The following is a 25,973-nucleotide window of genomic DNA, read 5'->3' as shown; positions in this document are numbered from 1 at the left end:
AGTCATCGATGTACGTAGGAGCAGCGAAGTTCCAACCGGGTCACTTGCAGTGTTTCAGGTGCCTGCCAAGCAGGGAGGTAACTCCTTTACCCCAAGGGAGATTTCTTCAGTCAGCGGGGCAGCAGCTCGTCGAAGGTCAAGCCTGTAAAGTCCAAGATTAATCTGAGGCTCTGGGGACTCTGGACCCACCTTTATCCAGAGGTATAGGGGGGTGGCTAAATCAGAGCCCACCAATGAGAGTTCAGGTGGGAAAGGGTGGCTAAACCCTCTCCCCTTTGTGTGTTTCCCACCTGGGCAAGGGGCAGGATGCCCCTGAACCGGTTCCAGGCGGTGTATGCAGAATGTAGGCGCTGTAGCAGCCTACGTGCAACTTTGAAAGGGATCCCTTGGTGCACCCACCCAGTTCCAATCCACATAGTCTGTCTGGGGAGGTGGGAGCACCTCCCTGCAACAAGATCCCTATTGTCCAGCTGCCGTGGCTGGAGTTCTGCCCAGCAACAGGCAGCCAGAGTCGTGTGGGTGGCGGGTAGCATCCATTTTGTAATATGTGTGCACTTTTAAATTGGTGTCTAAATTCTGCCGCTTTTCCCATATCGCCCCTCTAGCAGGGGGGAATCATGCCCTCATGCCCATGGCTGGACTGGGGGTATGATTCCTACATGTTTGACACCAAGCACGATATGGTTCTGTGCCACCACTCTTAAGTTATCACGCTATCGCGATTACTTATAATGCGGTTAAGAGTATATGGTATGGCTGCACTACAAATAACCTCGCACTAGTTTTAATGAAGGTTGCAAAGGGGCCCTACTCAGGTAGGGGTCCCCCCTCACACATATCTCAGCACCCTGCCTTGTAGGATTAGCAAGGCCTGCTTGAGGGGTGACCTATGAGAATACATGTGTTGTACATAGGTGGGATACAGGGTACCTGTATCCCTGTAAGGGGGTGCAAGCACCACCTTACCCAGACTACAGTAGTGGTCTGGTGGTGTCAGTTGGTATGGCTGTCCCAGGGTGGCACAATAAGTGCTGCAGCCCTGGTAGGCCTCTGAGGGACACATGCCCTGGGTACCTAGGGTACCATCTACAAGGGGCTGATAGGGTATCCTCAGTATCCAATTGGTTTGTACCTAGGGTACTCACATCAGTTTAGAGAGGAAGCAGATAGGCTGGGGTCCTGGATACCAGGCAAAAAGTTGGGGGCAACCATATAGTCAGATTCCACCTTCCTACACCTATTATTGGCAGTAAACCTACGCTCAGACACATGAAGGCTGCCTTCAGCGGTTTAACTGTCACTTCCTTAAATGTTACACTGGCGTCGAGAATAAAAAGTAAAAAGTAAAGCGAACTGTCACAAGAAGGCAAGCACGGGGAACTACAAGAAGGGTGCAAACAATGGAGACTTGACCCCACCAGTCAGTGTCATTTGGCACCAGTCAGACTATGGGCAGGCACCCTTGTGGCACTGAATGGAGAAATGCTGGGAAGAGCAGATCTGTGCCGTATCCATTAATTCTATGTGGAAAAAGAAAGGTGCTGCCCTGTGATGACTCGGGCAGAGAAGCACCGTGGGCATAGCCAATGCTTTGTCCCAAATCGGTGTAAACTAGGCTGCTGGGTGGAGATGCCCACTGTGCTGTGGGGGGGCGCTCTTTGTCTGGACACTGTAGGGTTTACCGGAACTATGGTGCCCTTGCATGGTTTTATGCCCTTTATTTTCTATTAGGGCAGTGGGGGGAAGTCTTTAAGCCGCAGGCGCGCAACAGCAATTGGGCTCAAAGAACCCCCCCTCCCATCGTGTGTGTCAGCCCGGGCTGAGACAGCTGCCCGGGCACACACACAGCCGCACCCGAGTACTACACAAGTCTTTAAAAAACCATTTGCTTGTGAATGAGGCTGTGTTGTTTTTCACCCCTTCTTAGAGCCCTTGCATCTCCACTCTGCATATTGCTGGAAGAGTCAGCCCCCGAAATGTTTAGAAGCCCCCCCCCCAAATGTGGCTCTAGTTGCGCCTCTGTGGCAGGCCTACTGGTGATGAGGGCGCATGGACACATGCACGGAGGCCACTGGAATGTCAACAGAGAGCTCTCCCTGGTGGCAAATGTTACACCCCTTAGCAAAACACAGTGTAACAACAGCTAGCATACCACAACACATGGCACAACATGCAAAGTAAAGAGAAGCAAACTGAACTCGGGTGGAGGATGTGAAGGTTGGTGACTGAAAGGGTCAAGCCACGTGCATGTGAAAATATCTGAAAGAATCCCGGGAGTGTTAGTCTGCAAAACATACATTTCTGATTAAAGCCATTTATGACAGGAAAAGCGGAACTGGAATGTTATGATGATATTCATTGTGTGCACTCCTGGCGCATTAAATTCGGAGCACATGCATGCATGAAGGTGAAGTTATGAAAGGATAGCACACTGAGTAGGTGGCATGGCATTCATAAAGAGGTCAAGCTTGGTTTATGCATACCAACCAGTTACCCCTAAACCCCCCATGATCCTTGATAGTTGTCTTAAAATTATTAGTGACAATAAAAGTGAGATATAGGGGAAATACAGATGTGTCAGGAAAGAAAACCCCGAAAAAATTCAGCACGCATCAAAGGGCACAGAAAAGGAAACAGAATTTTAAGACATGGTCCACGGTGGTGTCCAGCTGCAGCAGTTCTTGTGCTAGGTCCTATTTTCACGCAGCTTCTGTGTTCCTCAGTTTTCCCTCACACTGTTATCCGTGATCCACTCCAGTTGTTCAAAAGCACACTGCACTCTGAGTAGCTGCTTCCAGTGGCGCCAATGTGCATGTGCAATAACCATGTATTCAGTCCTTGTTTTGGGTACCTTGTGACATGTCTGTATCGTTATCATTTTGTTTACACTTGGGAAGCATCGGGTGTACCTCTTTTGGCCAGCTTGATCCTCTCTTAATGTTGTCTTAGGTTGCGTTGATTTTCTTGTTTGTGTTATCTCTGTCACTCTCCTGGAATCTTCTCCTGTGTTTGCCCATGGTGTGTAGTTGCTGTACTTCTGATTAATGTTATACACATGCCAAGCTTCTCTAAACTTTCTTGCGTGTTAGTTACAGTATTTGTAAGTCGCCCGACGCTTCCTTGCGCAAAACTGAGAAACCCCCAACAAGATGGGCTACTGGTTTTGCCAATGCTGTTTCGGGGGTTTAGGTGGTTAGAGGAGGGAGGCAAATGAGGGAGAGACCAACACGAAGTTGGGGAGGTGTTTTCCAGGTTTTGGGGGACCACAAAACGAAGAGAGTGACAAGGAGTGCGGGGCAGGGGATGTTTTAAGAGTAGAGAAGCACACAGAGGGGGGAGAGAGTAACACAAAGCACGGAGGGAGTTTGCAATGGCAAGTACATGAGAAAGAGAGCAACACAGAGCAGACGGATCATCTTCCTGAGGGAAAAGCACAGAACGGATAGGGAGGAACAGAGATCATGGGGCAAGGGAGGTTTGAAGGTGAAAGAAGCGCACGAGAGGGAGAGAAATACAGTAAAAGGGCAGAGGAGAAATGAGCAAGACAGGGATTTGCAAGGGAAAGCACACAGGAGAGAGAGCAACACAGAGTGCCGTGGTATTCAGAAGATGAAGAAAGCACATGATGGAGAAAGCAACACAAATCTGAAGAGTAAGATGTGTGGTCAGTACTTGTGTCTCAACTTGCCAATCTTGTTCAACCCTCCCATGAAGCATGGGTACTTTACCATCGCTTTTAATTGGCTGGCTTTTAGAAAGTTAAATTTTCGTGGCTGGAAGCATGTGTAGGCTAATCAGTATTTGCTCTCCAATTTCTCACAACTATAGAATGCATTTGAATGTGTGAACATGTTATGAAACGCAACTTTTTATTTCAGGTATTTTGCAGCAGTTTCAAAATATTGTGGAGCGTCTCATTGCTGAATAGGGTGCAATGACTGATATCTATTACTTTGAACTTTGTAGCTTGGTTTTCACTGAGTGGAAAGTGTCACTCTAAGTGTCACACATACACAGTGAAACCATGGAAATGTCACACATAAGTAGGGCTCCCTGTTTTATGGTATTTATTTTTTTAACATTTCTGTCTGTATTTATTCATATTTATCTTTTGGCCATTTTATCTGTATTTATCCATATTTATTTTTTGCTTTGCATATAAATGAATTTGTCAAACTGTACATTTCCATATTTATTTAACTGATAGACGCGCACTCATACTTTGCTGTCTGTCGAGTGTTAGCTATTTAAGCTGGCAAATATTACATGACAATACATCCACTTTAAGTACTATCATTATACCATAAATGTATGTTGACATATGCCATTATTTAAAGAAATGTCATCCTGTTTTTTAATTTCCATGCTGGCCAGCTGCTGGCCTATAATTCATGAAAGACAGCACGGAGAGTCACTTAAAAGTAGGACAATTTTCTGTATTTATCCACTTTTAAAAATAAATAAAGACAGAAAAAACATTGTTTTCTGTCTGTATTTATCTGTAAAAAATCCATGAAAATGGGGAGCCTTACACATAAGCATCCTGAAAACCTGGCATGCCATGTTTTAGTATGCCTCGCTTACAGCTCTCAATGGCTTGACTAATGTAGTTGTACGCCAAACTTCATCCACATTTGGGCTGTTAATTCCTTCATACAGGGACCTTAAGTCACAGGCTTAAGTACTGAGCAGCTTCAATTGTTAAATCTTGCACTCCGTGCAAATGAGAGATCTGCTGCACATGTGATGTCACTTCCTGTTGTGATGTCACTTCCTGTTGTGATGCCACTTCCGGACGTGATGTCACTCCTGACAGTGATGTCACTTCCTTCCATGATGTCACTTCCTGTCACACCACCTAACTTGGAGAGTCCCCCCACTTCTTTTTTAGGTCTCGCCTGGCGTTAGCAGCACGCATGCGCTGCCCTCGCCATGGGAGAGCCATTTGTAATCGATACAGTTTGGAAGCTGACTTTAAGCCACGCCGTGATTGACAATTGGGCTTTTTTTTCCCGCCTTGTCCACTTTTAGTACGGCCCCTGTGGACAGGCCGACGCCATCTTTGTTCTCCCTTGTAATTAAAACGCAGCTTTGTCCAGTCTGCGCTTGAAGGCCACACCGTGACAGAAGCGCGCGCTGTAAACCATGGCCAGTGTAATCCTTCGACGTCATCTATTCTCACTGTGGGATCGCGAGCGCGAGCCCATTATCATTCTCATCACCGCACTTGAGAGCCTGTGCCCGGTCTTGCAGAAGCAGCCATCTGCTGCAGGATGAGGGGGTTTATTGCATTTCCTGGCCTCTTGAAGTTTTACTAACAGGGAGAAGTTTGATTCCTTTGGTTTGGTGGATTAGATGCAAACACCCTTGTCCTTCCCTGCGGCGCCTCCCAGCTAAACCTTTACACTGACCCTCCCATCTGTTTCACCCTTCCTCTCCGCGCCCACCCTGTGCCTCTCTGATCCTCCTCCACAGTCCCTCGCTCCGGCTACTCTCACTCCTCCCTGCGGCTCTCCCGATCTTTTCCAACCAACTTTTCTCGCTTCCTGTCCGTCCGCCCTCATTCCCTAAAACATTATTTTTCTTTCCCCTCCCGACCTCACAATCCACGTCCTGCCCTTTGCCCCGTCCACTCGCTGTTCTCTCCCACCTGTTTACTCTCATCATATCCTCTGCCCTAACCCTCTCTACTGTCCCATGCGAGCTCGATCTGTCCCCCAGCGCTGTCCAAATCGCCATCCCCAAATTATCAACCGGCTCCGACACTTTTCCTCTTCCCCTCTTACACGCAAAGATGCCCATATGAAATGTCTACATTCGCTCTGAACGGGAGGAGTCAGGAAGTGTCTGCTGCCGCCGGTATTATTGATCACAACAAGACACATTGTTTAATTAGGTATTTTATGATTTACAGAACGCTCTTCATTTTTTCACAAATGTGCGTTATGTTAAAACAACCTGATGATGTCTCCGTCCCCGCCAGTGTTATTAGGAGACTGGATGACATTTGTAATGCTTCCCTTCCTCGTGGCACCATGTTTTTGGCAGAGTGGGTTTATAAGCTCGACTCCCCTGGGGTCGGCAGAGATGTTGGAACCCTCTCGGAGCATTAGATAAACTGCTGAAGTCAAGAACTTCAAACATCTGGCATTAACCACGAAGGCTTGCGATAGAAAACAAAGACAAGCGTAATCATTCGCAACAGTCATATTTATGTGAAGTAATTACAAAAATATTCTACAGACATGCTTCTGGTTCTTAATGAAAATGATGGGCTGCAAAGTATTGCAATGCGCCTTCACAAACCAGACGAGAGAACTCAGTCATTAATGAATAGCCCCGAGGGATGGAGTGACAGAATTCACCCTTCGAAATATGTTGTCTTAATAGCAATAGGAAACAAGCATTAGAAAAGCAATAGGTCTCGCCTTTCATTAAGTTAAAGCCATTTGCTTTGGTATAAAATACCATTAGCACAAAGCAAATGGCTTTAACTTAATCAAAGGCGAGACCTATTGCATTTTCAATGCTTGTTTAGAACTTGTGCCCTGGCGCCTATTCTGAGTAGTTGCCCTTTACCGGGAATAAAATACAGATTTTAATGCTTATTACAGCAAAATCTGCATGTCTTTGTCATTTGTAAATAAATAAATAATAATAATGCTAGGTGAACGGCGGGACTTTTTCCCCGCTTTAAACTCGGACCCTGTGCACTTGCTGAAAATGAAAACATAATGCACACTTTAATTACCAGATAATTGGCATTTACAGGGTATGCTAATCATCACACCTCTTTTAATTGCAATCCGCTGTGTTAGCAGTGGGGATGCACTTTACTTAGCCGCTTGCACTCACGTCAACACACTGTGTTGGACGTCCGTTTTGTACACGGTGACAAATAGGACATTTAATAATTTGGTCAACCCTGAATGGCCGCCACACAGGACACTGCTATATATTCAAGTGCAGTCTAGTGGTTCATGTGTCTTTTGGTACGTATGCTATGATCATTACGGGGACGTCCTTGCAGATCTCGCGAGATGATAGAAATATATAAAGTTTTTCGAGTAGTCTATTCTTTCTTCTTATTAAAGATCACGTGAGTAGAAACATGGAGGCGGGAGAGATTTAGGATTTTGCCCTTGGTTTGCAATCTTGCTGACATCGATTTAATCATTTAGTTGATTCCCTATTCCTTTCCGGGAAGTAGTTTCCCAGACATCAATGTCCTTGTTTATCGGGATATTTGTGGATGTCCACACCGAAGATGCCCCTACAAATGCCAGACCTTCCAAGTCGGCAGGGCCGTGGTGGAGGTGTGGCGGAGGATTTACTATAATGGGAACGTATGAAAGGTTGCGTTCAATTAAACTGTTGTACCCGCCCTGACAATCACCTCCGAGCGTAGATCGTTAGTCGCCGGGTGGAATAGTCGACTTTATTCACGTTAGCGAGCGCGATTACGGGCTTTCACGCCTATCGCAATGCGGAACAACTGAAAATCCCGGCTTTGCTGCTAAATACTTAGCTCCGGTGCCCTGCGCTTTGCTGCCGGACACGGCTTCGGAGAGGTCTTGTATCGATCCTACTGTGAACTCCAATGCCACATTTCGCATTATTGCTTAATGTCTTACCACTTCCAAACACCTCCCCACCTTTATGAACTACCGAGCTGTGTCCCACCATATTACCGGCGCCCATTTGCTGCTCCTAAAATCCCAGTCCCTCCCCACCCCCCCCCCGTACTTAATGCACAAGCAAGTGTGCAACTTTGCACGCCGTGCACAGTTTGTGCTTGAAGGCATCGCATGTAAATGTGCAAATCTGTTTCTACAATTCGTCTTAATTTAGGATAAACGTAAATTGAAACAGACATGTTAAAAGCGCGCCAGAGTTTGTATGGTTAGTGGCCGCTCAAAGAATGCGGGTATACCGATCCTACTCTAACGTTTACTTATCTGGCTCTTACCCCCGATCGCTCAAGTTCTTTCACTGAAGGAGAGACTGGACAGTCTAGTGAAATCTCCTTTAAAATGTCATTCCAGGGAATGCCTACAATGAACTTATGGTGTGGTTTTTGTTTGTACTATCATAGTTCATGGCCTGTGTGGAGTTTATTTTGTTTCAGTATAAAGTAGTGGCTCGTAGAACAAAACATGTTGTACACCCCACTTCCCTTCAGGTATTCGGTTTGGTGTGTACAATTGTGTGCTCGTCGCGGATTCATGCACGACGTGCCCGTTCATTTATTCCGAAAATGAATGCCCTGCCTTGTTTTGTAATAAAATGCATTCTCTTCCTTTACAGCAAATGGCGGACAACGCCGGTGAAAACAGGGGAGGCTTCCGAGGCGGCTTTGGCGGCAGGGGCCGCGGCCGTGGAAGAGGGCGGGGCCGTGGACGAGGCCGCGGGGCCCGCGGGAAGGCCGATGAAAAAGAGGTAAAGTTGTTCAGGGTTCCCGTGTCTGAAGTAATTATTGCGAATCTTGCTCCCACCACAGATTTGTATTGGAAACTGCAAAAGTTCACAGGGGGTGATGGGGGATATTCTCTGGGGGTAGAGTTAAGATAGTTAAACTGTTAAATTACTTTTTTTATACTGTTACACTGAACTAACCTTTGCGGTATAGTCTAGTTTTTCTAGTAAACGGGTGTTTTATTTTTTTTCTCAGTGGGTGCCGGTGACTAAACTAGGTCGGCTGGTCAAGGACATGAAGATAAAGTCTCTGGAGGAGATTTATCTTTTTTCGCTTCCAATCAAGGTACGTGTGAGGAATTGTGTGGTGAAAGCTGCATCTAGATAATTGCCCTAGAGTAGATGTTTGAATTCAGTGTCCGTTCACTAGGGAAAAGGATGGGGTGTGTGGGGTAACTTCAAAGTGTATTTTGTCGAGTGACCCTTTATTAGAGCTTATTGCTAGATATGCACACCTCTGCGCAGACGGGTGTTCATGCAGGTGTCCTAACATTCTAACCACCTCGTCCGGATGTGATGTCACAGCGCTACCATACAGTCTCTGATCTACCAGGGTGTAGCTGCAGCAAGTTTGCTTTTGCCCTGCTGCTAGTTTTTGCATTTGTTTAACCCTCGTGGACATTTAACATCAGTGGGCATAGTCTACAGAGGGCACGCTGGGCTTTTGCACAGGACGCAGTTGGACCAGAAACTTCTCAGCCGTAAACGCATACAAGTTTGGGTCCGTTATTTTATATATAGAGCTATCTATCGTCAAATGGTATTAAAGTCTGCTTGGGAGTCTGGGGACAAGTATTACATCCTGGTGCACGTTCATGTGCTTAAGTGCATTCCATGAATGTTTCCCACCATCATTGAGCTGACTTGAAGCCTTTCCTTGCAGGAGTCCGAGATCATTGACTTCTTCCTGGCCTCTTCTCTGAAGGATGAGGTTCTGAAGATCATGCCGGTCCAGAAGCAGACCAGAGCCGGTCAGCGTACCAGGTTCAAGGTACGTCCCATATTTCTATTTGCAAGATTAGTAATGTAACCTTTTTTTTTTTTATGACTTCGTGGAAGCATAAAGTTCTGTTGAGGAATGGTTTGATGCCATTACTGGTATAAACCTGTGGATTTTGTGTTCACAGCTGAGCTTTGCTATCCGCTTCCAAGATGTTCGACAGCTAAATCTTTCGAAACGTATGAAGGAATGCATTCTAGCATGCCGGTGCCATTTCAATTTGAAATGATTACTTCTGCAATGCATACTGTGCTGTACTTTAAGTGCGTCTGGATAGTGGTTGGAGCTGTGCTGCTTATGCAAATGTAGTTGGTAACGCGATCTATCTTTTTCAGGCTTTTGTTGCCATCGGAGACTACAATGGCCATGTTGGGCTGGGTGTGAAGTGCTCCAAGGAGGTTGCTACTGCTATTCGAGGGGCCATCATTCTCGCCAAGTTGTCCATTGTACCTGTGCGACGAGGTTACTGGGGTAATAAGATTGGCAAACCCCATACAGTGCCTTGTAAGGTAAGCAATTTGAAAATTGGTTAGTGTAAGGGACAGATTTATTTGCTTTTGAATACACTTGATTACGAAGGCAACTTTGATAAGTTTGTAAAGTACTCTTATGCTCTCCACTTCTTGGGAGGTGCTTATGCCCTGTGGGACCCATCCGAAACCTGCTTACGACCTGCGGAGATCAGCTTTGAATTCATAATCCAGGGTTTCTAGTTCACCTTTCCTCCTGTTTGATATCCGCTCTCCACTGGGTGGATGGAATGGCTGTGAAGGAGCCGGTATTCTTCCACTACTCGCATCCAGAGCTACCTTTTAGCTCGAGTGCTGTAGTCTCTTCCCTCCCCCGCTTTCGTGTCCCCAGCCCACCCTGCATCTTTTTGCCTGTACTGGGGCCAGCCCCACTCAGTGCTCCTCAAACCTCTGGAGATTCTGAACACATTTTTATGGGAGGGCCTGGCAGCTGCCCTTTGCAAAAGGCGCCTTTGCACAAATTACATTTACATTTTTATTTGGGAACGGAGACTGATTCTAGCAGTCTAGTATGGTAAAGCTTCTTGTGGAAATGCCAAAAACATAGTGACCTAATAGCTCACCCATTTCTTAACAGGGTAGCTTTGTCGCAGATTTGCTTGCTTCTCGGTCAATAGCTTGACTTCTCTCTTGTACTCGTTCCTCCCTTGGGACATAGTTTCATTGGCATCCTTTCACTTGGCTGACTTGCATCCATTGCTCACTTATAGGGAGCTGCATGTTGGTAGCATATGTGGCTGGAGAGGCACTCTGCATGCTCATTCCAGCTAGTGTTGGGCTATGACTTTTGCAGCTTGTTTTTCTTCGGAGAAGTCTTTGAGTCACGGTTTGCTGAGCCCCCTGTACTGGTAATGTGTATGGGCACCAACTCCAATGTTATGCAATGTGGTTTGGACGTGTACCGGTCTGGCGCCATTCTTACTGCAGAGCCCACAAATGGTTGACTCCATGCTTTGGAGATACTCAGCTGGTTGTCTGATGCAACCGCCACCTCTGAGCCAATCTACTGTCGATCCTGGAACCCAGTCAGTGAGAATGCCATGTCGGTGATAGAAAAGATACCCTTTCAATATTGCGAACCATGCCACTTTGAGTTCTGCCCCAGACTACTAGAAAGCCTGCAATCTACCATGAGCGTACCGCAGCATGCCAGGCCTGCCTCCCATTTGAAGATTCTTTGGTACAGAGGCAATCGGTGAGCTAGTGAATGCAGAGGCTGGAGTCTGCTCACACCCTGACCTCTTCGGGTAACGCAATGTCTGGGAAGATGCCAGTCAGAGGGCCCTTATCTGTCTGGTTCAGATCAGAGGTGAACTCGCTCTTAGTGAGAGCAAGATCCCATAGCTTTAAGTATAGGATTTCTTGCATGGTCACCCATTTTGCCAATACTTCATATACACGCTATTTGGAAAACGAACAGTGGAGCTGGTGCTCATGAGCATTACCAACTAAGGGAGGATTTGCACTCTATATACTTCGTGATTGAAGACTGTCAAAGAAACTAGTTGCAAACGTCCGTTCCCAAAACTAGATGGCAGGAGTATACCAAGCATGTGCATCTATAGCATTACGCTAGTGTTGCTCTACCTCGTGGGCTGCTTTCCTGTCCTTTATTCCCAACCTAGCATTATTTGTTAAACCCCCTCTGTCCACCACCAGCTACTTCCCCCCTCCCTCCGTCCTTCGTTGTGCTGCTTGCCCTTCATCGCATTGATATTTTTTAGCATGTCTTTGAAGGCCATATCTCCTATTTACTGTGGGCTGCTCCACTAGCTGAAAGGCGCCTTGGCAAAAACTATTTTATAGTGGTAGCTCTGATCTGTAAATCAACATTTCTACAGCTTAGTCATCTGTTCTAGTCACACATGGAGATAAAATGCAATTTCTTCGTAGTTGAGTCTTGATACTTAAGGGCTACATATTTCATTGTCGGTGATGTCTGCAATGTTGTGACTTATGAGAATGTGCTCTGAAACTTTGTTTTTTGTAGGTGACTGGACGCTGTGGTTCTGTTCTTGTGCGTCTGATTCCTGCACCCCGCGGTACTGGCATTGTGTCTGCGCCGGTCCCCAAGAAGCTGCTGATGATGGCTGGTATCGATGACTGTTACACCTCGGCCAGGGGCTGCACAGCCACTCTGGGCAACTTTGGTAAGTACCGTTGACACACTTACAATGCGGAGTTCAGTTATTACTTGGGAGCACATCTAACTTTATTAGGTAGTTGAGCTCACTAGCGAAGCCACATCCAGGACTCTGGATTTTCACCTGTTTTTTTTTAATGGATTTGTTTTGATAGTTGTCAATGACTTTCATAGATTGACTTGTGCAGAGTGCGCAAAAGAGTGACTGAAGTTACTTGTGAACTAAGCATTCTCCTAGCTCTGCTCAATTACACCGGTATTGCGTGGTGTTCTTGTCTTTACGAGGGAGAGAGAGTAAAGGGCGCTGTAATGCACGACAGGCTGGTCCGGGAAGTGGCCTTTCTGTTCCTCAGAAGCCCTACATGTAGATTCTCTGATGCTGTTGATGCCATGACTTGTATACAGCTGGTTAATGTACTTGTTCTCTTTGCAGCAAAGGCCACCTTTGATGCCATCTCAAAGACCTACAGCTACTTGACCCCAGATCTCTGGAAGGAGACAGTCTTTACCAAGTCTCCATACCAGGTGAGAAGCTTCTTTTAAAGCCACCTTTTGCTACACGACAACGTTCTGTAATGTAGTGGTTGGCTTGTGCAGGAGGAGGGCCCCAGAGGTCTCACATTTTACACAGTCAGCGGCGAAGGGTTTTCAGTGTCGACGGCAAAATCAGTTTACAGTTTGGGTACTTCGGCCACTTCATATTTTGGCCAGATTTAGGCTTTAACTGGCACTCTGCCTGTGGGGGCAGTAAGTCAAATGCTTAGCAACTTCCCTGGTTAATATCTGTCCAGAGTGGTTTAATTTGATTGAAAGTCTCATTGTTAAGCTATAAAATGGCCATTCTTCAGCGTGGAAGTAGTCAAGCATAACTTTGTCTACAGGGGTGGTGGTAAGTTAATGATTAGATTATGGTGAGGATGTATGGGTGATAGGGAGGCATTCTCCCAGCTCTGCTCAGCTACGCCTGCATTACGTGGTGTACTTGTCTTTACGAGGGAGAGATAGTAACGGGCACTGTAATGCACGACAGGCTGGTCTGCAGTGGCCTTCCTGTTCCTCTTTAAAGCCCTACACACTGCAGATATTTGAGGAACTGTTTAATGTAACTCGTGTTATAGTCCTTATGAGAATTAAGTACATGCTAACCGTTAGCCCATTTCCAATTCATTTGAATTGGAGTGTACAGTTTATAGTATACTCATCTTAATATGACCTGGTGAAGGCATTGGCAGCTATGAGTGAGTTGGCTGCATTTGCTTCCTCCAGCAGCCATGTGTATGTAGATACTTGCATTGATGTGGTGGGATTAGTGGAGTATACCTGGGGAGTCAGGCAGTGTAAGACTTTGTATGTGCACAACTTTGAATCTCATGTAGTAACACTACTTTTTACAACTCTTCTAGGAATACACCGATCACTTGGCCAAGACGCACACCAGAGTGTCTGTGCAGAACTCCCAGGCAGCAGCTGTCCCCGGCGCAACCCCCACATAACATGTTCTGCTGGAAAATAAAATAGTTGGAACTGTTCTTGCAGTGGATTTTTTTTGTATTCAGCAGATCTGTTTACGTTTCCACGTTTCCTAGTAAAAACACTTTTTGCTTTTAAACAATGTTCGGGGCAATGCTTTTTGCTCCAAGTTTTGCACCTAGCAGTCCCTTTTTAGGTCTCGCCTGACCCAGCGCATGCGCTGTTCTGGTGAGACTTATTGAGAGGGCTCCAAAAAGTGCTACCACGCCAGCCTAGAGCTACAGTGCATGCGCGCCTCGCTTTACAGCGATTACTTTCACTTTCGCGGCTGCTTTGATGTTTGATCGTGGTCGCGATCACTTATGCGGCCGCAGGGCTGCTTTGCCTAGCCAATAGGTCTCGCTTTTGGGACCTTTAGAAGTATTTAGTTATGCAACTGTTGCATGGCTAAACACTTATGGTCCCAAAGGCGAGACCTATTGGCTATGCCAATGCTTGTTTTTAGTGTAGCCTAGCAGCAGCACACATGCACTGCTTGCTCTGCAAGGCATCCTGTAGTAGAGTATGCTGTGGAAGCCTCGCCCAATCTCCCACCATAGTTTTCATTGGCTGGTGTCATTGTCCTTGGTAAATGCTGCCTTTGATGCATTAGGAGGCTTGTTAGTCCGTTATTGCCATTTGCTACCGCCCATAAAGACTGGACATTTTATTTGGCGCGTTACACGGTCTGCTTTATCTAAAGGGTAAGCACTATTTTGTATATGGAGACAACGGCGGATCCTATTTTTTGTATTTGTATCCTGAGTGTGGCGCCTGCTTTAGGGACATCGCGCTCAGATTATTTTAAACTCATGTTGAGCGCCACGCTCTGTTTATTTTTTTCAGTTTTCATAGTGAGTGCTGCGCACGCTTCAAAGACAACGCTCTCAGTGTTAATGTACAAAAAAAAAAGCGCCGTTTCCTTGAAGCAGCACTGTGCTCCATTTTAAACTTAAACGAGCATTTGCAATGATGGGTCTCGCATTTACGCGAGTTTACACTTTTTTGTTTAAAAAAAAAATAGGCATGGTCATTTACAATGACAATAGCTAAAACTCTCGCAAATGCAAGACCTATTGCATTGCAAATGCTTGTTTGAAGTTAAAAAAAAAAAAACTGATTGGATGCAGTTGCGTGGGCCTCTTGTGCATCAACAGTAGAGGGCTGATCTGAGAATGTGCATATCTAATGTTGAGGCTCTGCAAGGGCTAAACTTTCCAAATGGGCTTTCTAACCAGAACCTGCAGTATGTATCCATTTCTGTCAACGGTTTTAACCACTTCAGCCTGCAACTGGTACTAATAGATCTGCATCATTTTGAGAGGTGATAGATACATGAACTCTTATGTCCTTTACTGTTTTGGGGAAGTTAAATTGCAAACTTCCTGTGCAGGAATCAATCGGGAGAATAAGCCTTTTATTTTTGTGGTGGTTTTGGAAAGTAGTTGGGAAATTTGGTTGTGCCATGTTTTTCATGGCAGCTTTGTCCTTTGACTGTAAAGTGGGGCGTGAGCTTCACTGCATGGACTAGTAACCTAAATGCTGGGGCAGGTATTCATGGAATTACTTTTGTACTGGGAACAAGCATCTCAAAGGTTTTTGGGAGGGACATCGATATAACCTATATAGGAAGGCTCTTGTACTGCAAATCCGGCCGAAGTAAACACATTGTAAATGTTTCATGCAAGTATGGACTAGAGTAGATAATTGTGCTGAAATCCCACTACAGAGAAATAATGCAGTGTGCCAGTAATATCTGAACAGATGCTCCGAATGAATGTTGCATCGCAAATAAAAGTCTAATGTAGCGCCCACTCAACCCATGCACACTCCATATTTCAGGAAGTGATCGAGCCATGCCGATTTTACCAGGTGTCTAGATAGTCCAGTTCTTGGATGCACGTGTTTGTTCGGGGGAGCCTGGGCCAAGGATTGTCGACCATGTTTGTCTCTGGATAAATGTGTTGGAGGATCCTGTAGGAAGGAGTCGTAAGTGAAACGTGCGAAGATTGCTTTCAGCATCATTGTTCAGCTCGAGTGGACTTTCCGGTTGCTCACAAAGCTGCAGAGTGAATCCTGAGTTTCAAACGTTTTACATCTGAACAGATGTGACCACACCATCCCTGCAGGAACCGCCTGTCGCAAGAAGATTCATTAGGAGTGTCATGGCTGATTTTACTCCAAAATATAAACCGAGCCAAAGGTGGGGCCCTAGGTAGAGCCTCTGCTGCTGATCACCCTTCCACTCCGAAGGAACAGAAAAGGTGGGAGATGATTCCATGCAAACCATTGCACACTCCAGGACAATCCGGATTATGGGCAATAACCTAAAGAACAGTCATGTTTTTCTAAAACCTGACTAACTCTAGATGACCACAATGATCATTTCTGGTGGCCCAAAACCTGTAGGATGTGACCAGTAAGATAATGCCTGTCAAGCCCCCGGATGGATGGTGCAGGCATGTACCTCCACACCCAACATTTTGGTTTTGTGAGTTGTGCACTTGCTGACATTCATGCGATGGTTAGAATCATGGCAGGGCTAGCTTGGCTTTTATTCCTTGACAACCGTACGCCACTTGTTGACCGTGCTTAAAGGCTTAACTGCGTAAGTGCTGTGCAGGTAATGTATTCTCATAGGTCCTGCCAAAGAACAGAAGGCTTGAGATGTCCCTTCAGTGATGTTTGGCTGGGAGTCTACCCTTGTCATAGGTGAGATTGTCAGGACATACTCTGGCGCTTCCACATGTTACTCCGCTCTGCCAGGAGAGCATCGGGTTTAACATGGCTGACGTGGCCTGGTATTTTGATGTCTCTGCAACCGCCTAGAATGCAAAGCTCTGTATCCCTCGTTTTAAGGAGGCATCGAATGTTAACGCGTGTGCTTTTTTTTTTTTTTACACTAATGTTTGGATTACTTACTGGTAATCATTACTACTTCTCATTGCATTTCTTGCATCACGGGGCAAATACGTATGCATAACTTACTCCTTCATAGTCTTTTTATTTTTTTATTTTATTCTAGTCTGCTATTCCGGAGAAGCACCTGAACTGACTTCTCCTGCTCCCATGGAGATATAGGAGGCTCCCACATTTTTTTTTTTAACCATGGTTCAGAAATTTTTGTTTTTTCAAACTTTGAAATGGAATAGGATGAGTTTGGACACTGAGGTTTAGGCCTGTTAATCACCATTCTTGCCAGTCCTCCTGTTCAGTCCTTACATCTTTAGTATGTACACCAGCCTGAAAAACCTGAACATGCAATTGTTAAAATGCTGGAAACCAAATGCAACACTGAATTCTCAAAACTCCATAATCTATTTATCCTTTGCTGTACTGCACTCTGAGCTGAGAAACCAAAAACGTTAAATTCTTTCTTTATGTAATGCGGAAGGAATGTGTTGGGAGAATCCTTTGTAGCTGCAGCACAGAGAAGCTCCTTGAAAGCATCCCATTAATCTGTCCCTGTGCACAACCTAAAGAAATTACCACCCCAAAAAAATATTTCACACTTAAAGATTGAATCAAGATGATATTCCTAAAGACTGAAGGGCAAAGCGGGGTCTCCTCTGCTTCGTGCTTCAGTCATTAGGAATATCCTGGAACTATAACCGATCAGGAATGTATCGCCTATGCTCCCTCACAACTTGAGGTCTGAAGACTACTAGATACGCAGAAGGCAGTAACATTTAGTTTTTGGGTATCTGCACTGTTCAATGGACGGGGCAATTTCAGAGAACATCCCAAAGACACCCATCCCCACCTTTCAATTTCCAAATAAGAATCCAGTGCCACCAGGGTGTAGTTATGAGAAGAGTCTTTGCCTGATTGTTAATGATCTTCTGTAACACAATATAGAAAGGAGGAAAAGTGTACTGGATTCTGGGCCTTGGAAGAGGCATCTATTTTCCTACAAACCTCTGGAGATCTAAGTAGGGGCGAAAGTGTGTGCAGAAATTTCTGACAACAGTACCTGGAGTTGCGGAGTTTCAGCTTTGGCCTTTAGGTATCTATCCACATCGATTTGGTATTTTAGTTTTTTTCCGGGCACTTAAAGCCATCAGACTACAGTGGCCAAGTTAGGCTTGAAAAAATGTTCAACGGAGAGGCTAGTTATGGGTTGAGCTGATGTAATAAGTTCCACCCAGGGGGACTGGATCCCCGTCTGAATGGACTGGAACTCGTGCAGACACAAATAAAGGGATATTGAGGGCAGGAATACCCAACTCTGCTGATCTGTACCCTGTTCTCCATCCTGGAAGATATATCTCAGAGGGGGGAATGAACTCCGCTCAAGACCAAGGAGTTCTGCCAGATAATCAAGACATTGCATTTTAGTCCCTCCCGTGTGCTTGTTTTGTGCCGGAGTCCTGTGTGGACTCGGACTTCCTTCCCATGAAGCTAAGGAGAGATCGTCCCTAAATACACTACTAATTCCTTCAAATTAGGAGGACACTACTCCTCTGCTGTCTTATCAACCTATACAGACTGATCCTGCATAATTTCCCCCCAACCGCTTCCCCTCTCCCCAATCTGCTGCCATCTCTTATTACTGTGGGTGGAGAAGCTACAGATGGACAACCTATTGCAATGTGTGATGGGAACAGCCACTAGAGATCCTATAGATGAGTGGTCATATGGACCAAAAAGCCAACAGCTGGTTTACCAAAGGATGGTGCAAGTAAAGATAAGCATTGGCAAAACTAATGGGTCTCACTAATGTGTTTTAGCCATGTTGTACACCTGCGTCGCACTGTTAGTGGGTTTGAGGAGAATGGTGTGTTGAATAGGTAAGTGTGATGTGGAGTAGCATGGCCTAGAGGAGAGTAGTGGCTCAAACGTAGTATGCATAGTGTGTTGGTGCACTGCCATTACAGACCACAAATTTTCAATTGAAATGACCATTTAGTTTGCAGACATGTAGTTTTACTGATAAAATATACAGCGCTCAAACCTTAATATGTGGAAACTGGGATGAACTCCAGCTGGACAGCCTAAAATAAATAAAGCTAGCAAGCAGATGCAAGACAAAGCCAATGGTAAGCTATGAATGAACGCATTGCCAGGGAAAGTTTTCAGAATGTCCCTTAGATGATGATCGCAAAGCTAACAGCTGAGCTGTCTGGTAGGCTTCAACCTAAAACAAGTAGGGAAGCAGCCATGCCCCCCCCTTGAACTCTAAGACAATCCCTGGCAGATGTTTCGGGTAGGTTCAACAGGTCCCATGGCTGACTCATCAACCTGATCTGATGCTGAGTAAGAAGGAACACCGTTCCCAGATCTGCCCTGAAGGACGATCTGACATACTGTAGATTCAGCACTAGAATCCGATGAGACTTTGATTTAGAAGAAATCCACGAACAGTCTACGTTTTGGACACTTGTCAAAAAGCTTCCGTTGCCTTCTAAACAAAAGATGCACAAATAGTCCATTATCTAGGCATGTGTTATGAAAACCTGCAAGCGGTGCGTAAACACGCACTTTGTACTTCTAGTCCTTGCTTACGAGAAAGTGTGTTTACGCACTGCTTGCAGGGTTTTAAAACATAAATAAAAGGCATTGTCATTTACAATGCAATAGCACAAAATTTCACAAATGCAAGACCTATTGCATTGCAAATGCTTGTGGAGCTCTGAGACCGGCTACAACAGCCATTGGAAGGCAGGGACTGTGACGCCACGCTGTGCATTTCAAAAGCAGGAGCGAGGAGCCAGCCAAAGAAGACCTTGGTCATTGAATGCACAGCAAATGTGGGAAGATAAGAGCAGGATTGACTGCTCTGTTTACAGCAGAGCTCTGTAAGTCATGAGCACTTGTCTCTAGTGCTCCAGTTTAAAGAAAGAAAGAGTGCTCACAAGCTCTGAATACAACACATGTAACAGGGGCAGTCCTTTAAAATGGGTGGAGCTTTTAAAGTCCATATCCAGAATACAGCATGTCTTGCAGAGACAGCCCAAAAATAGTCTATATATGTATATATTTTTAGACACTGAAAATGAATAAGAACCACCAGAGGGCTCTGGAGATAGAGAATTTACAAGCTATGCTAAATACACGTTTAATTTAACTAGCAAATTCAACAAATTTGGCACTTGGACTCTTTGGGGAAAACTTTTGCTAGTTGTATTGCTTGTCACTTAGTTGCTTTGGGTAACCAACTCTTAAAACTGAGCCAGTCAGGGGGACCAGCAAAGCCCTTAGAAACAGTTACCTCAAGACAAGGAGCTTCTTCAGTTCCAATCATAGTACCTCCTTGCCATAAACTATGCAAGTGGTCCTGATGCAAGGGATATAGAATGCTGAAGATGTTCAAAGTTGAGGTGTAGTCGATGGAGGTCTTCCTGCAGCTACTTCTCAGTCCACGGGCTATGTGAGGTGGCCCTGGCCACCGGGGTCCACATCTCTTGAAGCCCTCTTGAGCCAAGCAGGAGTCTAGTTGCCCAATATTGCAGTCACAGTGGAAACCTTTCTAGGGTGATAAACATGACTTCTGGGTGACCCAGCTGCACTCTGATGACTCCGGGGCTCAACAGACTCTGGGGCAACATTTGAGCGTTGGGTCCTGGGGCTCAACAGACTCTGGGGCAACATTTGAGCGTTGGGTCCTGGGCCCTGGTGCTGCCCGGCAGTGATCCGAAGATCTGGGCTACCAACTGTGAGAAAGCGCCTCTATTGACATGGGTAACCACCCCATGGCACACCTCTTGTGTGCCATGTCCAGCAGCATAAGGTATAGGTAAGTCACCCCTCTAGCGGGCCTTACAAGCCCTGAGGCAGGGTGCACTATATCTCAGGTGTGGCCCCCTGCAATATTTAAATCTATTATTTGCTATTGTAAGTGCCAGGCAAGCCATATAGAATATATGAGCTGGAATTGTCAACTTGCGTTCCCCAGCACCATGATTACTTCCCTGAATCCAGGAGTGTTTAAATCATGTAATAAATCTCAGGGTGTCCCATTGAAAATCTACCAACCCTTGTGTGGTCTCTGGCTGGCTTTAGGCAGCCTGCCACCACCAGATATGTTTCTGGACCCCTGGGTCGAGAGCTCCTGCTTTCTGAGGCCAGAAATCAAGCACATCCTGGGCAGAGGTGTTACACCTCCTTCCCCAGAATAGGTACAGTACTAGAGAGGGAGCCTTTGTATTGCAACCCCAGCCTCTGCTGGCAGCAGCGTTTGGCCCCCCCGGTTCAAACCCCCACTTTTAGCGAGGGAAATGGCGAGAAAACTTAGGAAGAATAGGTGTGCTCCCTTCGCCAACTCAACCTTTCAGGTGCTGGGGGCGTGGCCATGCTGCCGACCAAGATGGCTGCGTGGCGTTGAAGCTCCACCGGCTGTTCCAGCTCAGCCGCAAATATCCCCCGACTACATGGCAGTAATACCTCCAAGCTCGACACCGTTATATCGCTGAGCACCTGCTGAAAGTGGGGATCTGCCTCATACACGGAGCGGTGCCTCCGTCATTGTTTCCCGGTGCCTGTCGAACTGGGAGGCGGGGCGAGTGAAGACGGTGGCCTGAATCGGCTCCATGCGGCGGGGCTGGAGAGCGGAGGCGAACAGCGGCTACATCTGGCTGTCCCCGAATCCCAACGTAAGCCCCTACCGCTTCCCTGAGGCCCCGCAGGTAGCCCGGGAAGCGGCCACCTGGTTACTGGTGGTTGGGTTGGGTGGGGGAGAGGCTGGATTCAGACCACTGCTTCCTGTGCCCGGCCTCCTCTCCATGCGAGCTGGCTTCATCTTGGCTTATATGGTGCGCAAGCTGTGACCGATGTGCCCACCGCATTGCCATTAACTACCACAGGAGACACGCGAAGGCTGCTGCTGCCTCGAGCCGCTGTGCGGCGAAGATTAGCATTCACCCAGTTGCCAGGCCTTCCTCACAATCTCCTATACCCCGTGTGCAGCCGGCCGCTGGTTCTACTCACGACTCCATAGGGGCCACAGTGCTACGGCTCATACCTGGGCATTGCTTCCCAACTGGACGGCCTGATCTACACCCGCATTGCCTGGAAGGCACCGGACAGCCATGTGAGCCCCTGCTGCTGGTCCATTGCAAGCCTCCATTGAGGCCTCATTTTAAGTAGGCGTTAAGCCTGGTCATTGTTCGGCCCCTTGGCGACCTGACCTGCACGCCCGCTTACCCGGGAGGCGCTATTCCCCAGATAAAGCAGATCAAGGAGATTTGCACCTAACCTCACTGCGCCCTGGACCCTGGCACTGACTCTTTCCCCCCCCCCCCCCCCCCCTAATTTGCTTGCTAACTTCTGGCCCTCAACTGTCCTCTACCAGCCACCAATTCAGGGGGCGATCGGCCTCCGCTCCACCTGCTTTGCTGTGTTGCGGCATGGGCCGGAAAGATCCTAAGCAGAAGACCCTCCCATTCGAAAAGCTTGCAGAGAAGGCTCCTGAGGAAAGCTCCAATATGGCAGATGGCGGACAGGGCGCGGATAGCGTCGACGACCCCTCCGCTCAATCTGCGTCACTGCTGCAAGAAATGTGAGCTGGTTTCAGGGCATCGGACGGGCGGTTCGACGCGCTAGACAAGAATCTTGCGAGCCTGGCGCCAAGATTCAGGTTCATGACAGGCACCTGGACGTGGCGGAGGCACGCATCTCGGACATTGAAGATGGTACTGCGCAGTCCCTCAAGAGACTAGAGCGTGTTTTAACGCATCCTCAAAGATGTGGTAATCAAGAACGAAGACCGCAAGGGGCGCTAAGCAGACGCAACAACATTCGCATCCTGGGGGTTCCGGAGACCACTGCCACGGGCCGGCTTGACCTCTTTGTCCAGACTCTGCTGGTCGACATGTTTAGGAAGGGGTCCTTTACACCCGGATGTGTGGTGGAACGCGCTCCCCGCACCCTGGGCCCCCAACCCAACCAGGGCTACCCTCCTCGGCCCATTATCGCACATATCATGAACTTCCGGGATCGTGACACTGCACTGCGTCTCGCCCAACATAATGTAGACATTGCCTTTTTGCAGGAAACACATCTTCCCAAATCTGATACTGCTCGCTTTGCCTCAAGCTGGGATGCACACAGATATTTTGCCAACTTTAGCAATTACGCTAGGGGCACGGCCATCCTTATTCAATAAAGGGTCCCTTTTCATTTCTGCTCCACCATTGCCGACGGCGAGGGTAGGTACACCATTGTAACTGGGTCACTCATGGGCCACAGCATGGCACTGGTATGTGAGTACACCACGAACATTGACACCCCGGAATTGTTTCATTCACGCAATGCTCAGCTTTTAAGGTTAGAGCCTGGTTTATTGCTGGTTGGGGGGGATTTTAATCTGCTTCTTAACCCCGATTTAGATGGCACCGCCAAAAGCCCTGGCACGAAGCCAGGCTCGCTCCTACCTCTTCTTGACCTTTGCGATCAGCTGACCCTCCTGGACATTTGGCGTATGCGCAACCCCTCCCTCACTGAATACACGCACTTTGTGGACCAACACAGCACCTGGACCAGGATAGATTATTGGCTAGTTTCCCCTCCAGTCTCCAGCTGGTTCCATACACTTGTGACACTCCCGAGAACATACTCTGATCACTCCCCTATTAAGTCTAGCCTCAGGGTTCCCCATCCAGATGGGTTTGTACGACAATGGCGCTTCCCAAGTCGTGCCCTCAACGATGACCTTTTCCATGCTGAGGTGCGCGAGGCCATTAAAGAATATTTTTCCATTAACACTGGCTCGGTGGACACTTGGGTGGTACTGTGGGAGGGTTTTAAGACATATATTCTGCATTTCCAAGCATGCCGGGGTGCTCAAAGATCTCCGCAACACACTCCCCCGACTAGAGCGCGACCTGACAGCCTTAGATACCGCAATAAAACACGATCCTGACCTAGATGCTGCAGGTCGACGCTTAGCCCTCCTCACTGAATACAGAGACACTGCGGATTGTGAAATACTTTATTTAGGAAAATATCAAACCGCTCGGCGATATGGCGAGGGTGAGCGCCCCGACTGGGTGCTAGCTCAGATGCTTAGGCCCCCCCCTACAGCAAAACCTATGTCACCAAATTGCGTTCTTCCACAGACCAAGTTCTCACCAACACGTCGGAGATTCGCAATGTATTCCTTGATTATTTTACAACTCTCTACACCTCGAAAGTAGGGCACGACTCCTCCGCTCAGGAGGCTTACTTGTCCGAGATTGCATTAGTCTATTTAGAAAAGAATATGCAGGACTTTTTGGCGGAGCCGATATCTGAAGACGACGTTCACAGAGCCATTGACACTCTCAGAGGCTCTTCTGCCCCCAGACTAGATGGCTTTACAGGAGAGTTTTATAAGGCATACAAGGATCTGCTGGCTCCGTAGTTAATCGAGGTGTATGCTGAAGCCCTCGAAAACAACAACTCTTACCCCCCACACTTCGCGAGGCGGTAGTCATACTCCTCCCCAAACCTTGCAAAGACCCGATGTTATGTGGGTCCTATCGACCTTTGTCTCTACCTAATCTAGATTATAAAATTCTACCCAAGATCCTCGCCATGCGCCTGTCCCAGCTGATGGAATTCATTATCTCTCCGGCCCAATCCGGCTTTGTCCCCCCCTGATCCACCTCCTTGAATCTCAGGACCCTCTTATCGATCCTTCAAAGAATTAGCCCTGAGGTCCCGGCCACTGCCATCCTATTAGATACTGAGAAGGCCTTTGATGCACTGGAATGGCCCTTTTGCATATTTGTTATGCGTCGCATGGGAATGCCAGTGGGATTCATAGCCACCACATCACTATTATATTGACTTTGACTAAACGGCACACTCTCTCGCCCCCTTTCTCTGTCGTGCAGCACGTGGCATGGCTGCCCTCTGTCGCCATTATTGTTCATTCTCACCATGGACCCCTTAATCCGCCATTTCCAGGAGAGACCTCTGCAGAGAGGCCTGCAATTCAACTGTGGAAATATGGATTTTTATGATCAGTTATGTCCCCTATCTTGGACCCCAACGGTTTCATGTATAAGTCACAAGTACATGTATGTTCCCTCCAGTTCCAGTTATGAACACGCAAACACATGTGCGTCCACCGTCAACATGTCCTCTTTCAGATCCGCCATGAATGGGCCGGATATTCTATTCCTAAGTATGAAAGGCCACCGGCTTTATATGGTTCATTTATCCCATTTTACAGTCCAGGCGAGTAGGCCCTGATTCTGCCATTAAGCCTTTTCCTGCCTTCTGCCTCTGAAAGCTCCAGTCTGAGCTCGCATCTGTATCCATGAACTTTGTCCTACTCCCTGCGCGGCTAACGGTGCCTGACTCGGCCTGTCGGCCTGTCTGCCTGCCAAAAACTGTATTTCACCTTCAAGATTATCTGCTCTGCTCCGCTCCTCATCCAATGCATTCCTGTCTAGCAGTTTAAGTAAACATTCCTCTAGCTACCGTGCAAAAGGGCCCGGCTTCTCTGTCTTTATGCAAGTAATTCATAGCCCTGTTACTATGGAAGATTTCTGCCCTCGCATCTAGTGTAGACACTTAGACGCTTGTACACGCACTAACAGTCAGTATAGTCAGTATAGAATAAGATTCTATCCTAAGAGACCTCTCTTTTTGGATAACACAGTTCTTTAAACATAGGATGTAAGATATGATTTAGGATTAGGTTGACATAACCCCAGACTTTTGTCTCCACATGTAGAGCTAAATGTCAAGTCCCATTCTCCCCCTAGTTGCACGTCAATCACACGTCATGCTGCTGCGCGCGCATCTCTGCCAAGTATTTTTGCTGACATTGCGAAATTCTTTCATGGAACCACCCATTTGTGACATCATACCTAATGACGTTCTTTAGTTACGCCTAGTTACACCCATTTTAGTTACGCATGTATGTTTTTATCTCTGTTATCAACTGTTACGCCTCCTGCATCTGTTTCACTGTAATGCCTCTTCTATAAAAATGATTACCTGTCAATAAAGTATTGTCCTTCACTTCCTGAACCTTCGTGGTGATGGAATATGAAGCCCACAAATTCGAATTGTGTTTTGGAATAAAGCCCGTTCCGAACCTCTAATACCACGGATTCTGCCTCTTATTTTATTGAGCTATTCTTATTAATTTTCCGCATCAAATTAAGTACCGGTAATTAAATTATTTACCACATATATGGCGCCCGAATAGGGACACTTTCTCATCTCACGCGCCGGAGGTGCGTTGCAGGCCCGGTCTCCTGCCACAGCTGGACGGACAACAACGCGTACCCACAGGATTTCCTGTATCTCCCTCCTGCCGAGCGGGGGTAACTGAGGCTGCGATCAACACCCAGACGAGGCGGTGAGAAGTGCGAAGTATCCC

The 25,973-nt window shown here is 46.9% G+C and overlaps 1 protein-coding gene and 2 non-coding genes across 3 annotated transcripts; all 3 read left to right on the top strand.

The window, feature by feature from the left end:
• Positions 1–7,081: 7,081 nt before the first annotated feature.
• Positions 7,082–13,677, top strand: RPS2 (ribosomal protein S2). Its single transcript, XM_085629376.1, has 7 exons — positions 7,082–8,439; positions 8,672–8,761; positions 9,359–9,466; positions 9,811–9,984; positions 11,996–12,155; positions 12,582–12,673; positions 13,552–13,677. The coding sequence occupies exons 1-7, from the start codon at positions 8,287–8,289 to the stop codon at positions 13,639–13,641; spliced, it is 867 nt and encodes a 288-aa protein (XP_085485502.1). The 5' UTR covers positions 7,082–8,286; the 3' UTR covers positions 13,642–13,677.
• Positions 12,377–12,514, top strand: LOC146796694 (small nucleolar RNA SNORA64/SNORA10 family). Its single transcript, XR_014970310.1, has one exon. It is a non-coding gene; the product is annotated as a small nucleolar RNA SNORA64/SNORA10 family (small nucleolar RNA).
• LOC146796693 (small nucleolar RNA SNORA64/SNORA10 family) lies at positions 13,087–13,224 on the top strand. The gene has a single exon (XR_014970311.1). It is a non-coding gene; the product is annotated as a small nucleolar RNA SNORA64/SNORA10 family (small nucleolar RNA).
• Positions 13,678–25,973: the final 12,296 nt, after the last annotated feature.

Source organism: Triturus cristatus, chromosome 10 (genome assembly GCF_964204655.1).
Source record: "Triturus cristatus chromosome 10, aTriCri1.1, whole genome shotgun sequence".
Lineage (NCBI taxonomy): Eukaryota > Metazoa > Chordata > Amphibia > Caudata > Salamandridae > Triturus > Triturus cristatus.
The sequence above is the reverse complement of the archived record's forward strand: the minus strand, read 5'-3'. Positions and strand labels throughout refer to the sequence as shown.